Source organism: Procambarus clarkii, chromosome 79 (assembly GCF_040958095.1).
Source record: "Procambarus clarkii isolate CNS0578487 chromosome 79, FALCON_Pclarkii_2.0, whole genome shotgun sequence".
Classification (NCBI taxonomy): domain Eukaryota; kingdom Metazoa; phylum Arthropoda; class Malacostraca; order Decapoda; family Cambaridae; genus Procambarus; species Procambarus clarkii.
In genome coordinates, this window is record NC_091228.1 from 5,441,402 (window position 1) to 5,455,381 (window position 13,980).

General features: G+C 41.2%; 1 protein-coding gene across 1 annotated transcript in view; it reads left to right on the top strand.

Annotated features, from left to right (window-relative positions):
- The first annotated feature begins 629 nt into the window (after nucleotides 1–629).
- The window catches only part of Sema2a (Semaphorin 2a), a 271,050-nt gene continuing 257,699 nt past the window's right edge, over nucleotides 630–13,980 (top strand). The window contains exon 1 of the mRNA XM_045752334.2: nucleotides 630–1,232. Coding sequence (XP_045608290.1) covers nucleotides 1,052–1,232 — 181 coding nt within the window. The 5' untranslated portion in view covers nucleotides 630–1,051. The remainder of the gene's footprint in view (nucleotides 1,233–13,980) is intronic.

A 13,980-nucleotide genomic window follows, 5' to 3' on the forward strand; every position in this document is an offset into this window, starting at 1 on the left:
TCATCATATCCCAGCTGGTTGTCCTCATATCCCAGCTCCTTGTCCTCATATCCAGCTCCTTGTCATCATATTCCAGCTCCTTGTCCTCATATCCCAGCTCCTTGTCCTCATATCCCAGCTCTTTGTCCTCATATCCCAGCTCCTTGTCCTCATATCCCAGCTCCTTGTCCTCATATCCAGCTCCTTGTCATCATATCCCAGCTCCTTGTCCTCATATCCCAGCTCCTTGTCCTCATATCCCAGCTCTTTGTCCTCATATCCCAGCTCCTTGTCATCACATCCCAGCTCCTTGTCCTCATATCCCAGCTCCTTGTCCTCATATCCCAGCTCCTTGTCCTCATATCCCAGCTCCATATTATAAATTAGTATATCAGGAGTATTTAGCTTTCTTTCTCTGCTACATACTGGCTGTCTATTTGAGAGCGTTCGTACAAACATGATAAAATATTATACGTGTAATGTTTGAGGTTATATTACGGCGCCAATCATAATAAATCTAAGCTGGCAAGGTCGCTGCATGCGGGATTTGGCAACTCTGGACTATGGCAACTTCGCGTGGTTGGCGAGGCGACAAGCGCGCCGACTGGCGGCGGGTTGGTGAACTACCACCCCAAACACACTTCAGTGTTTACTTGGCAGTGGAAGCGGGAGCACGTGTGTATTTCGCTCCGATCCAGTGGTGCTTCTATGTTAGGAAATCGGGTTATCCTTGTGGGTTTGGAAGGAATGGAAAGTTATAGTGGCTATCATATGCTTGAGCTCTGATTAAGTGAGATATATAGATGAGAAATAGACGGATTTGACCTCGCTGGCTGGGGGAATTTTAGCAGCGTGTTCAGGATACAGCATTAGCGAGGTCTGGCTTGCTGTTCCACCCAGACGCTTCCAGCGACTGGAATATACCTCTTCCAGATCTCTCTACACCCGTTCCAGCATCACCATGGACTGACCCATCACCCAAAACAAACCCCCCCTTTCCCCCCTTTTTTTCCCCTTTGCTTTATCCTTTTGAGTTTTGATTCAATAAACCCAAGCGCGACGCACAGTCAGGATGGCTTGGGTGGCCCCTTCACTTCTGTCTGTGCTGTGTAAGGTGTACTGGTGGACGGCTGTGCTTGTGCTGTGTATTGTGCAGCTGCTTGCAGGCGCGGTGAGCGCTGATGAGCAGCTCCCTGGCAGCAATGACTATGTAGAAGTTCCCTGTTGCACACATCACTTCAGACATCATAAAGGTGAGTGTGTCTTCGTATGTTATTAGGGTGGGTGTAGTGTGTGTGGTGGCAGGGTGATGGGTTTGTTACAGTCACAGGGTGATGGGTTTGTTACAGTCACAGGGTGATGGGTTTGTTACAGCGGCAGGGTGATGGGTTTGTTACAGTCACAGGGTGATGGGCTTGTTACAGTCACAGGGTGATGGGTTTGTTACAGTCACAGGGTGATGGGTTTGTTACAGTCACAGGGTGATGGGTTTGTTACAGTCACAGGGTGATGGGCTTGTTATAGTCACAGGGTGATGGGTTTGTTACAGTTACAGGGTGATGGGCTTGTTATAGTCACAGGGTGATGGGTTTGTTACAGTCACAGGGTGATGGGCTTGTTATAGTCACAGGGTGATGGGTTTGTTACAGTCACAGGGTGATGGGTTTGTTACAGTCACAGGGTGATGGGTTTGTTACAGTCACAGGGTGATGGGTTTGTTACAGTCACAGGGTGATGGGTTTGTTACAGTCACAGGGTGATGGGTTTGTTACAGTCACAGGGTGATGGGTTTGTTACAGTCACAGGGTGATGGGTTTGTTACAGTCACAGGGTGATGGGTTTGTTACAGTCACAGGGTGATGGGTTTGTTACAGTCACAGGGTGATGGGTTTGTTACAGTCACAGGGTGATGGGTTTGTTACAGTCACAGGGTGATGGGTTTGTTACAGTCACAGGGTGATGGGTTTGTTACAGTCACAGGGTGATGGGTTTGTTACAGTCACAGGGTGATGGGTTTGTTACAGTCACAGGGTGATGGGCTTGTTACAGTCACAGGGTGATGGGTTTGTTACAGTCACAGGGTGATGGGTTTGTTACAGTCACAGGGTGATGGGTTTGTTACAGTCACAGGGTGATGGGTTTGTTACAAAAACAGACACGAATCAATTCCGCACCAACATCACCCTATACTAGACAAATACACAACCAACAAAGAAAGTATAAAGTCGGTAGATTCCTATATTAACCTATAGACCAGTCATCAAGGTATAAGCCAACCTTTCATTAAATATCAATGCTTCCGTGGATCCACGTCTCCGCTGCCCGGTCTCTGACCAGTCCTAAGTGAATATAGACTTAAATACCACTAGGCTACTAGTCCTGCTTAGTAAATTGAAGTATTCGCAAGTATTTCACATCGGCGCAATCATTTTCAATTTTACACAGATACGGGGCTCATTTTTAATATTAATAGGATACCTGATCAACCAGGCTGTGACTCATACGTCAGGCTGCGAGCAGCCGCGTCTAACAGCCTGGTTGATCAGTCCAGCAACCAGGAGGCCTGGTCGACGACCGGGCCGCGGGGACACTAAGCCCCGGAAGCACCTCAAGGTAGCCTCAAGGTAGGTAATATACCAGTGACTTTACAAGATTGTAATTATCATATTATGTATCCTCACAATCCCAATGTACCTTCTTGTATATGCATAAATAAATAAATAAATGAACATTGAACGGATATGCACTTTTGAATATCCAGTATGCACAATATACTTAAAATATTCGCTGTGGCTCCGTTTTTCTCCTGCGCAATTTAATATGAACGATTTTGTTTTGTTTTTCACTGGAAAAGGTTAGGCCTAATAGTGTACATTCACATAACCCTGATCTAAAGATTTATGAAACCTAATCAGATCACCCAATAGGCTTATTCTCTCTAGGTCTTTGTACAAAACTTTTCGCGCCGTATATATATTATATTTATCATAAGTATTTTGTTAATATGTAAAGAAATTTGCATACGATCAGCTAATCGAAAATTCTACCCAAGTTGTCAAAGAGAAATAGGCCTAATATATTTTTTAAAACTTTTACCGTGACTAATATATATCATAATTTGTTTTGTCGGGGACAGGAGGCCTGTGAATATATATACTTTAGGCTTGTATCGAGGCCCTTCAAGTTCAAGTATGTTTATTGAGACAAGAAAAAAACACATCTCAAAGGGATAGAGGCTATTAGGCTATTTCTACCTCTAGACCTCTTAGGTTCAACAACTAACCCTCTCCAAGATGCAACTGTTCAACAGTTGCCAAACTCCCTGGTACCTATTTATTGCTGGGTGAACAGAGGCATTAGGTTAAAGGAAACACGGTCATGCGTTTTTTGTGTATATATATATATATATATATATATATATATATATATATATATATATATATACACATTCTACAACAGACGTGGCCAGACATTTACAATGCTAACCAGAATATATACATTCTACCACAGACGTGGCCGGACATTTACAATGCTAACCAGAATATATACATTCTACCACAGACGTGGCCGGACATTTACAATGCTAACCAGAATATATACATTCTACCACAGACGTGGCCGGACATTTACAATGCTAACCAGAATATATACATTCTACAACAGACGTGGCCAGACATTTACAATGCTAACCAGAATATATACATTCTACCACAGACGTGGCCAGACATTTACAATGCTAACCAGAATATATACATTCTACCACAGACGTGGCCGGACATTTACAATGCTAACCAGAATATATACATTCTACCACAGACGTGGCCGGACATTTACAATGCTAACCAGAATATATACATTCTACCACAGACGTGGCCGGACATTTACAATGCTAACCAGAATATATACATTCTACAACAGACGTGGCCAGACATTTACAATGCTAACCAGAATATATACATTCTACAACAGACGTGGCCAGACATTTACAATGCTAACCAGAATATATACATTCTACCACAGACGTGGCCAGACATTTACAATGCTAACCAGAATATATACATTCTACCACAGACGTGGCCGGACATTTACAATGCTAACCAGAATATATACATTCTACCACAGACGTGGCCGGACATTTACAATGCTAACCAGAAAATATACATTCTACAACAGACGTGGCCAGACATTTACAATGCTAACCAGAATATATACATTCTACCACAGACGTGGCCAGACATTTACAATGCTAACCAGAATATATACATTCTACCACAGACGTGGCCGGACATTTCAATGCGAACCAGCATATATACATTCTACCACAGACGTGGCCGGACATTTACAATGCTAACCAGCATATATACATTCTACCACAGACGTGGCCGGACATTTACAATGCTAACCAGCATATATACATTCTACCACAGACGTGGCCGGACATTTACAATGCTAATCAGCATATATACATTCTACCACAGACGTGGCCGGACATTTACAATGCTAACCAGTATATAAACATTCTACCACAGACGTGGCCGGACATTTACAATGGCAACCAGTATATAAACATTCTACCACAGACGTGGCCGGACATTTACAATGCTAACCAGTATATAAACATTCTACCACAGACGTGGCCGGACATTTACAATGGTAACCAGTATATAAACATTCTACCACAGACGTGGCCGGACATTTACAATGCTAACCAGTATATAAACATTCTACCACAGACGTGGCCGGACATTTACAATGGTAACCAGTATATAAACATTCTACCACAGACGTGGCCGGACATTTACAATGCTAACCAGTATATAAACATTCTACCACAGACGTGGCCGGACATTTACAATGCTAACCAGCATATAAACATTCTACCACAGACGTGGCCGGACATTTACAATGCTAACCAGCATATAAACATTCTACCACAGACGTGGCCGGACATTTACAATGCTAACCAGCATATATACATTGTCTTCTGTCCTTCATGGACACGGTTGGAGATAGGTTTAACATACAGTTTAGTGATTTATTGAACACTCAACCACAGAAAGTGATTGTAGTGGTTATAAAATGCTTCTCTAACCTACATATAGAAATACACAGATTTACGTCTGTCCTACATAAACAGTGTTCGAGGTGTCTTGTACATAGTGACATAGTCCACTACGGGCTCACCATAGCCCGTGCTACTTGGAACTTTTTGTTCCCAGTTGCTGAATCTATAACAACAACAACAACAGTGTCAGAGTGGTTGACAAATGGAATGCATTAGGCAGTGATGTGGTGGAGGCTGACTCCATACACAGTTTCAAATGTAGATATGATAGAGCCCAGTAGGCTCAGGAATCTGTACACCAGTTGATTGACAGTTGAGAGGCGGGACCAAAGAGCCAGAGCTCAACCCCCGCAGAACAACTATGTAAGTACACACACACAGTGTGTGTGTGTAAAATTTGTAAGGGTACCACCTCTGGTGCAAGTGTGGGGGACCCATAGCCTCTGAGAAGAAAATAAGGAGTATTCAAAAATGACCTTGTGGATTCTCACTGAACACTAATATTTTCTTCTCCTACCACCCCTATTATTTTATATAAACACATATATACGTGTTTTATTTAAACTTTGTTACAAAAAAGTAATTACATATAGGGTACAAAGATTATCATAGGTTGTCGAGTTCCTCCAGCTCCTCAGATGGCGGGCAGGAACCCTGGATGCAGTGCGCATTTCCCCTCTGTATCGCCACACTGACAGGGTAAGATAGCTGCTATATAAACTAGTGTGTTATTATGCACTTAACCACTGAAGGTGATTTAAGATGTCTCAGATGAAAGGAAACAATGGCCAGGCACTTCTCTCCCGCCGGGAATCGAACCCGGCGTCCTAGATTGTGAGTCGAGTTGAGGAAGAGTCCAGGGGGGCCCCCTGGTCGAGTCCCCTTTCTTCTTCTTCTTCTTCTTCTTTAAGATGCATGCAGCTTGCAGGAAGACATCTTCGATGACTGGAAGGGTGATGATGTTGGGAGACAGGTCAACATGGCGGCGTAATTGCTTGAAAATCAGGTCTTGAAACTGAAATTGGTTTATTGAGGTAAAATACACACAAAGGGATGAGGTAGCTCAAGCTATTCTCACCCCGTTCAGTACATCGTGTTAATACATACACACACACACATCACAAACATATTACCGAACATTCTGAGATAAGAACCCTAAGAAACTGGACCCTAAGACACATTTCTTAGGGTCCAGGTTGTTTGTGGTTGGGTGTTCAACCTTTCGTTCCGACGCCTCGTGTACCACCAACCTGCTCAGGGTTGACTGGCACGCAAACATGAAGCAATAATGTTTGTAAACATAGCCTGTGCAGGCGAGGAGTCACAATAACGTGGCTGAAGTATGTTGACCAGACCACACACTAGAAGGTGAAGGGACGACGACGACGTTTCGGTCCGTCCTGGACCATTCTCAAGTCGATTCTGTAACATTTTTCTGTAACGTTTCGTTCCACTCTAGAACATCTTCATGTAAAGAACAAATAAAAAAGGTACAGTTTAGGGTTAAATACATATATGAAAGTGGTGTGAGGTAAGGGGGGGGGGGAGGTCCAAGGAAGCCTTTCACACTGTTTGATTAGCCATTTCCCCTTATTCCTATCTTCCCTATTCCTTTCCCTATATTTACCTCTTCTGTTTACTCTATCGACCCCTTTACCTCATTCCCAACAGCTTCACCCCTTCCACATTTAACACAAAGTTTACCTTGTGTATTCATTCTTCACTGAAGAATGAAAAATTGAGAATGATGTTGATGAGGCAAGAAATATTGCCGGAACAACCGTGGACATCTTCAGGAGAAAACTAGATTGTTTTCTTCAAGAAGTGGTGGATCAGCCGGGCTGTGGTGGGTATGTGCGGCCTGCGGGCCGCTCCAAGCAACAGCCTGGTGGACCAAACTCTCACAAGTCAGAAACGCTGAAGAAACTAAATCTTTTAATAAGAAAATATCAAAGAAGCATAGAGGTTACCTTGAGGTGGTTTCCGGGGCTTAGCATCCCCGCGGCCCGGTTGTCGACCAGGTTGCTGGACTGATCAACCAGGCTGTTGGACGCGGCTGCTAGCATCCTGACGTAGGAATCACAGCCTGGAAAGCTTACTATAACATTAACATCGCCTGCAATGCGGTCATTTTTAACCAATTATGTTTAAAGAAACACCTACTGCCCAGGTATGTATGTATGTTATACACATACATATATACAGGCTACCTGTCTCCGACAAAACGAATTAATTATTGTGTTTCCTGTCGCTGCCGAGTCGTCGTTCTGTTACCCTTCACACAACTTTAAATTTACAGCTTTGACAGAATGAATGACGGCTCTTTAAAAGGTCTTTAATAGCTTTATAAGGTCTTTAATAGCTTTATAAGGTCTTTAATAGCTTTATAAGGTCTTTAATAGCTTTATGTTCCAACATTGTGTGTGTTGACACCTCTGTGTGTGTGTGTGTGTGTGTGTGTGTGTGTGTGTGTGTGTGTGTGTGTGTGTGTGTGTGTGTGTGTGTGTGTGTGTGTGTGTGTATGTGTGTGTGTGTGTGTGTCTGTATGTGTGTGTGTGTATTGATGACCAGACCACACACTAGAAATTGAAGGGACGACGACGTTTCGGTCCGTCCTGGACCATTCTCAAGTCGATTGAGAATGGTCCAGGACGGACCGAAACGTCGTCGTCCCTTCAATTTCTAGTGTGTGGTCTGGTCAACATACTTCAGCCACGTTATTGTGACTCATCGCCTGCATGTGTGTGTGTAATACATTTGTGTGTTGGTTACATTTATTAAACAGTTTACAAGCAGTAAAACTTGCCAGTCAACTGTTGTTATTGTTATAAACAGCCTCCTGGTGCTTCCGAGCTCATTAACTGTTTAATAATTGTAAACAAAGCCGCCAAAGATTGAGAAAAGATGGACAGGTTCGTAAGTGCTTGCGTAACTGCTTCGTGAATCTGGTCCCAGGTTCGTAAGTGCTTGCGTAACTGCTTTCGTGAATCTGGCCCCAGGTTCGTAAGTGCTTGCGTAACTGCTTTGTGAATCTGGCCCCAGGTTCGTAAGTGCTTGCGTAACTGCTTTGTGAATCTGGCCCCAGGTTCGTCAGTGCTTGCATAACTGCTTTCGTGAATCTGGCCCCAGGTTCGTAAGTGCTTGCGTAACTTTTTTCGTGAATCTGGCCCTAGGTTCGCAAGTGCTTGCGTAACTGCTTTCAAGAATCTGGCCCCAGGTTCGTAAGTGCTTGCATAACTGCTTTCGTGAATCTGGCCCCAGGTTTGTAAGTGCTTGCGTAACTGCTTTCATCAATGTGGCTCCAGGTTCGTAAGTGCTTGCGTAACTGCTTTCGTGAATCTGGCCCCAGGTTCGTAAGTGCTTGCATAACTGCTTTCGTGAATCTGGTCCCAGGTTCGTAAGCTTGCGTAACTGCTTTCGTGAATCTGGCCCCAGATTCGTAAGCGCTTGCGTAACTGCTTCGTGAATCTGCCCCAGGTTCGTAAGTGCTTGCGTAACTGCTTTCGTGAATCTGACCCCAGGTTCGTATGTGCTTGCGTAACTGCTTTCGTGAATCTGGCCCCAGGTTCAAGTGCTTGCGTAACTGCTTTCGTGAATCTGGCTCCAGGTTCGTAAGTGCTTGCGTAACTGCTTTCGTGAATCTGGCCCCAGGTTCAAATGCTTCTGTAACTGCTTTCGTGAATCTGGCCCCAGATTCGTAAGTGCTTGCGTAACTGCTTTCGTGAATCTGGCCCCTGTTTCGAGTTGCCTAAACATCACGTTTCTTACTGTTCACAGGAAGAAAGTTGAATATTAATTTGTAAGTTTTTTTTCCAATATATCCTATTGAAGCTGTTTCCATGCTATGTAACGAAGCTTAATTCGACACGAAGCTGTATGTTGTATCTCTTATCTTTGTCAGGTATGAAGATAAGGACAAAATAGGCCTATTCATGGGCTGAGCTTTGTGTTTGAAACCGTGTTTGAGTGACTGAAACTCATCAAAGCATTGGAACTCATCAAAGCATTGGAACTCATCAAAATAGACTATTGCTACATAGCTGTCCCTTCATGCAGAATAATTTTTATATTAATTACATGGAAAACATAATCATTTTTGTATTAATACATTAATTTTTATATTATTTTTTTATTAATATAAAATATATATAATTTTAAAATATAAAATATATATAATTTTAAAGTATAAAATATATATAATTTTAAAGTATAAAATATATCTAATTTTAAAATATAAAATATATATAATTTCAAAATATAATATATATATAATTTTAAAAATATAAAATATATATAATTTCAAAATATAATATATATATAATTTTAAAAATATAAAATATATATAATTTTAAAATATAAAATATATATAATTTTAAAATATAATATATATATATATATATAATTTTAAAATATAATATATATATAATTTTAAAATATAAAATATATATAATTTTAAAATATAAAATATATATAATTTTAAAATATAAAATATATATAATTTTAAAGTATAAAATATATATAATTTTAAAATATAAAATATATATAATTTTAAAATATAATATATATATATATATATAATTTTAAAATATAATATATATATAATTTTAAAATATAAAATATATATAATTTTAAAAAATAAAATATATATAATTTTAAAATATAAAATATATATAATTTTAAATATAAAATACATATAATTTGAAATTGAAATAAGTTTATTGAGGTAAAATCCACACAAAGGGATGAGGTAGCTCAAGCTATTCTCACCCCGTTCAGTACATCGTGTTAATACATACATAGACACACATCACAAACAATAAACATATTACCAAACATTCTGAGAGATAAACATATACATTTCCTCCTTTACACAAGTAGTATGGTATCAGACGTACACATAAATACTTTTATGACCGAGGTATACTGTATAGACAATTTGCAAGACACCTGCAGATAATTCAAGAAAAGATTACAGTCTTGGTGCAAAATTCTTATCTCTCTCAAGAATATCATCCACCTTTCCGTTGTGACACATCCAGGCTATTTGTTCAGGAACAGTCCTTATATCAGTGTTTCTATATACATTAATCAACGGACAATCATATATAATTTTAAAATATAAAATACATATAATTTTTAAATATAAAATATATATATTTTTAAAATATAAAATATATATAGTTTTAAAATATAAAATATATATAATTTTAAAATATAAAATATATATAGTTTAATATATAATTTGTTATATTAATATATTAATTACCTTGAAAACACAGAAAAGACTGGCAGCCTTAGGCTACATATAGTATTCAATTAGTTCTTTCATAAGAATGAGACAGTTGAGCCAATTAGACCTTTTTTTAGAATTAGAATAGAATAGAATAGAATTAGAATAGAATTAGACGATTAGACATCGTGAGCCAATTAGACCTTTGCATGTGTAATATTCGTAGGCTATATATAAAATTAAGTCAAATACCACTCTTTTTCCCCCATATATATATATATATATATATATATATATATATATATATATATATATATATATATATGGGATTACATATCAATCGCTGGTACACAACTTATCATTGGTGATATTTTTATCAGTCTGAATAAAAGGAAAATTAAAAAGGCAGTTTGTGTAATTTTGTCATGAATAGGGATGGGAATAAGGTGAATCAGCAAGCATCAGTGTTGATCTACCAGGTTGTTGTTAAAATTAAAACATATCCCCTGGGGATTTTTGGGAAGGAGGAGGGAGTAATCAGGAGAAGCGCCAAGCCATTATGACTATATAGCACTGGGAAAAGGTTCAGGATCAGGGCGAGTTACAGCCCCGGTACGTCCACTACGGGCTCACCATAGCCCGTGCTACTTGGAACTTTTTCTTCCCAGTAGCTGAATCGATAACACCATATCAGGATAAGGATTTGGGATGGGATTGGGGGGAGGAATGATGCTTCTGTGCTCTTCGTAAATCTATTTCTATATATATAAATTGTATATATATTCTATAAATTCTATATATATAGGTTCTATATAAATCGTAAATTTATATAAATCAGATTTGTTTCATAAACTGTAGCCGTATTACAGAGTCAATCAGCACTGCCAAAGCGGCTTAGAGTGACACATTTCATATATTTCGACAACCGATTCAGCGTGTATCAATTTCATGCACTAGTTGAAGCGATTGTGCACTACAGGCTACATGTTGGCGGGTACATGCCAGATACAAATAGTATTTTGTATTCCATTTAAAATCGACATAAATTTTAGGTTATTTCCATTTGATTCAAATCGTTTTTTTTTTCTTTGTTTAATTTATTTGAGCGCCACGGGATTTGTTCCCTCCTGTTTAATTTACTGTATTCATTTTTAATACAGTAAATACAGACTGTATTTTACCCAGTCCGGGTATTTTCCAAATATTATCCTGAATGCTAAGCATCTCTGTCTATATCATACGCGTATCCACACATCGTGTCAGCAAGGCGGACAGCCCGCCTGCTATCATGACATCGTGTCAGCATGGCGGACAGCCCGCCTGCTATCATGACATCGTGTCAGCATGGCGGACAGCCTCCCCTGCTATCATAACATCGTGTCAGCAAGGCGGACAACCCCCCTGCTATCATAACATCGTGTCAGCAAGACGGACAGCCCACCTGCTATCATAACATCGTGTCAGCAAGGCGGACAGCCCGCCTGCTGTCATATGCACTAATATTTATATGAAAACTTAGTACATAGATCATAGGCCTATGTAGTCAATATGGCTGCTTATACACGACCAAAAAAAAACTCTGCCTTCAAAATATTTTCAACAAATCTCTTAACTGCCTTTTTGAAGGAACTCTCGATATCTCCAAGCTATTTCTTCCCCCCGTCCCATCCCAAATCCTTATTTGTGACCCCTTCCCAGTGCTATATAGTCGAAATGGCTTGGCGCTTTCCCCCTGATAGTTCCCTTCTCTGCAAGCCGTTGCAGATCAAGCAGGGTCTGATAGCAAGCAGAAGGCACCACCACCAGTAAGCAGCCCTATGGCTGATAAGGCCATCACACAGGAACCATGCTTCGAGGATGACCTGCTTCGAGGCTGACCTGCTTCTAGGGTGACCTACTTCGAGGGTGACCTGCTTCGAGGGTGACGTGCGAAGGTGACCTACTTCGAGGGTGACCTGCTTCGAGGGTGACGTGCGAAGGTGACCTACTTCGAGGATGACCTACTTCGAGGATGACCTTCGAGGGTGACCTGCTTGGAGGGTGACCTCTGTGGGGGGAGGTACTGACCCTCCAGGATAATTACCGGGTAATTTAGCGCGCCCCAAAAACTTAGCAGCGGTAGTAAATGCGTTTCGAGAATCTCGCATTAAAGCTGATTAGGAATTCTTTGATGGCGTGATTCCCTTTCTGGATTTTGCATGCCATGTTTGGATTGAATGGGCTGCCCTCCTGTGCTTGGGGTGAGGGGGGGGGCTTGCCCTCATGTGAGAGGGTAATAGGGGGGCTTACCCTCATGTGAGAGGGTAATAGGGGGGCTTACCCTCATGTGAGGGGGGTGATAGGGAGGTCTAGGCCTCCTGAGCGTAGGGTGAACGTAGATAAATGTCAAACGCAAAGAACCAAGAGAAGAAATGTTTAGGACAGCATTTCTGCTTTAGGTCTATTTGCAAATTCTCCACCAATATGTTTGTTGATGGTTGTCCGGCATTATATGTATTTCGTTAGGCAACTACCTATTAAAATAAGTGTGTATTCCCTAGAGCGCAGGCTGGAGAGATATACAATAATCTACATGTGGAAGATATTAAGAGGGGCTGGTCCCAAACCTACATACTGAAATAACATCACATGAAACCAGGAGGCATGGCAGGATGTGCAGAATACCCCAGTTGAAAAGCAGAGGGGCCTTGATATGCAGCTTGGACGCGGCTGCTCGCAGCCTGACGTATGAATCACAGCCTGGTTGATCAGGTGTATTTTGAAGGTGTTTGTCAAGTTCTCTCTTGAACACTGTGAGGGGTCGGCCAGTTATGTCCCTTATGTGTAGTGGAAGCGTGTTGAACAGTCTCGGGCCTCTGATGTTGATAGTTCTCTCTTGAACACTGTGAGGGGTCGGCCAGTTATGTCCCTTATGTGTAGCGGAAGCGTGTTGAACAGTCTCGGGCCTCTGATGTTGATAGTTCTCTCTTGAACACTGTGAGGGGTCGGCCAGTTATGTCCCTTATGTGTAGTGGAAGCGTGTTGAACAGTCTGGGGCCTCTGATGTTGATAGTTCTCTCTTGAACACTGTGAGGGGTCGACCAGTTATGTCCCTTATGTGTAGTGGAAGCGTGTTGAACAGTCTCGGGCCTCTGATGTTGATAGTTCTCTCTTGAACACTGTGAGGGGTCGGCCAGTTATGTCCCTTATGTGTAGTGGAAGCGTGTTGAACAGTCTGGGGCCTCTGATGTTGATAGTTCTCTCTTGAACACTGTGAGGGGTCGACCAGTTATGTCCCTTATGTGTAGTGGAAGCGTGTTGAACAGTCTCGGGCCTCTGATGTTGATAGTTCTCTCTTGAACACTGTGAGGGGTCGGCCAGTTATGCCCCTTATGTGTAGTGGAAGCGTGTTGAACAGTCTCGGGCCTCTGATGTTGATAGAGTTCTCTCTCGGAGTACCTGTTGCACCTCTGCTCTTCAACGGGGGTATTCTGCATATCCTGCCATGTCTTCTGACCTCATGTGATGTTATTTCTGTGTGCAGATATGGAACCACGTGTAGATTATTATATCTCTCTCTCGCCTGCCCTCTAGAGAATACAGATTTCGAACTTTTAATCAGCCCCAATAATTAAGATGACTTATAGAGTGGATTCAAGCAGTAAAGGATCTTTGCACGCTCTCCAGGTCAGCGATTTCTCCGGCTCTGAATGTGGCTGTTCAGAAT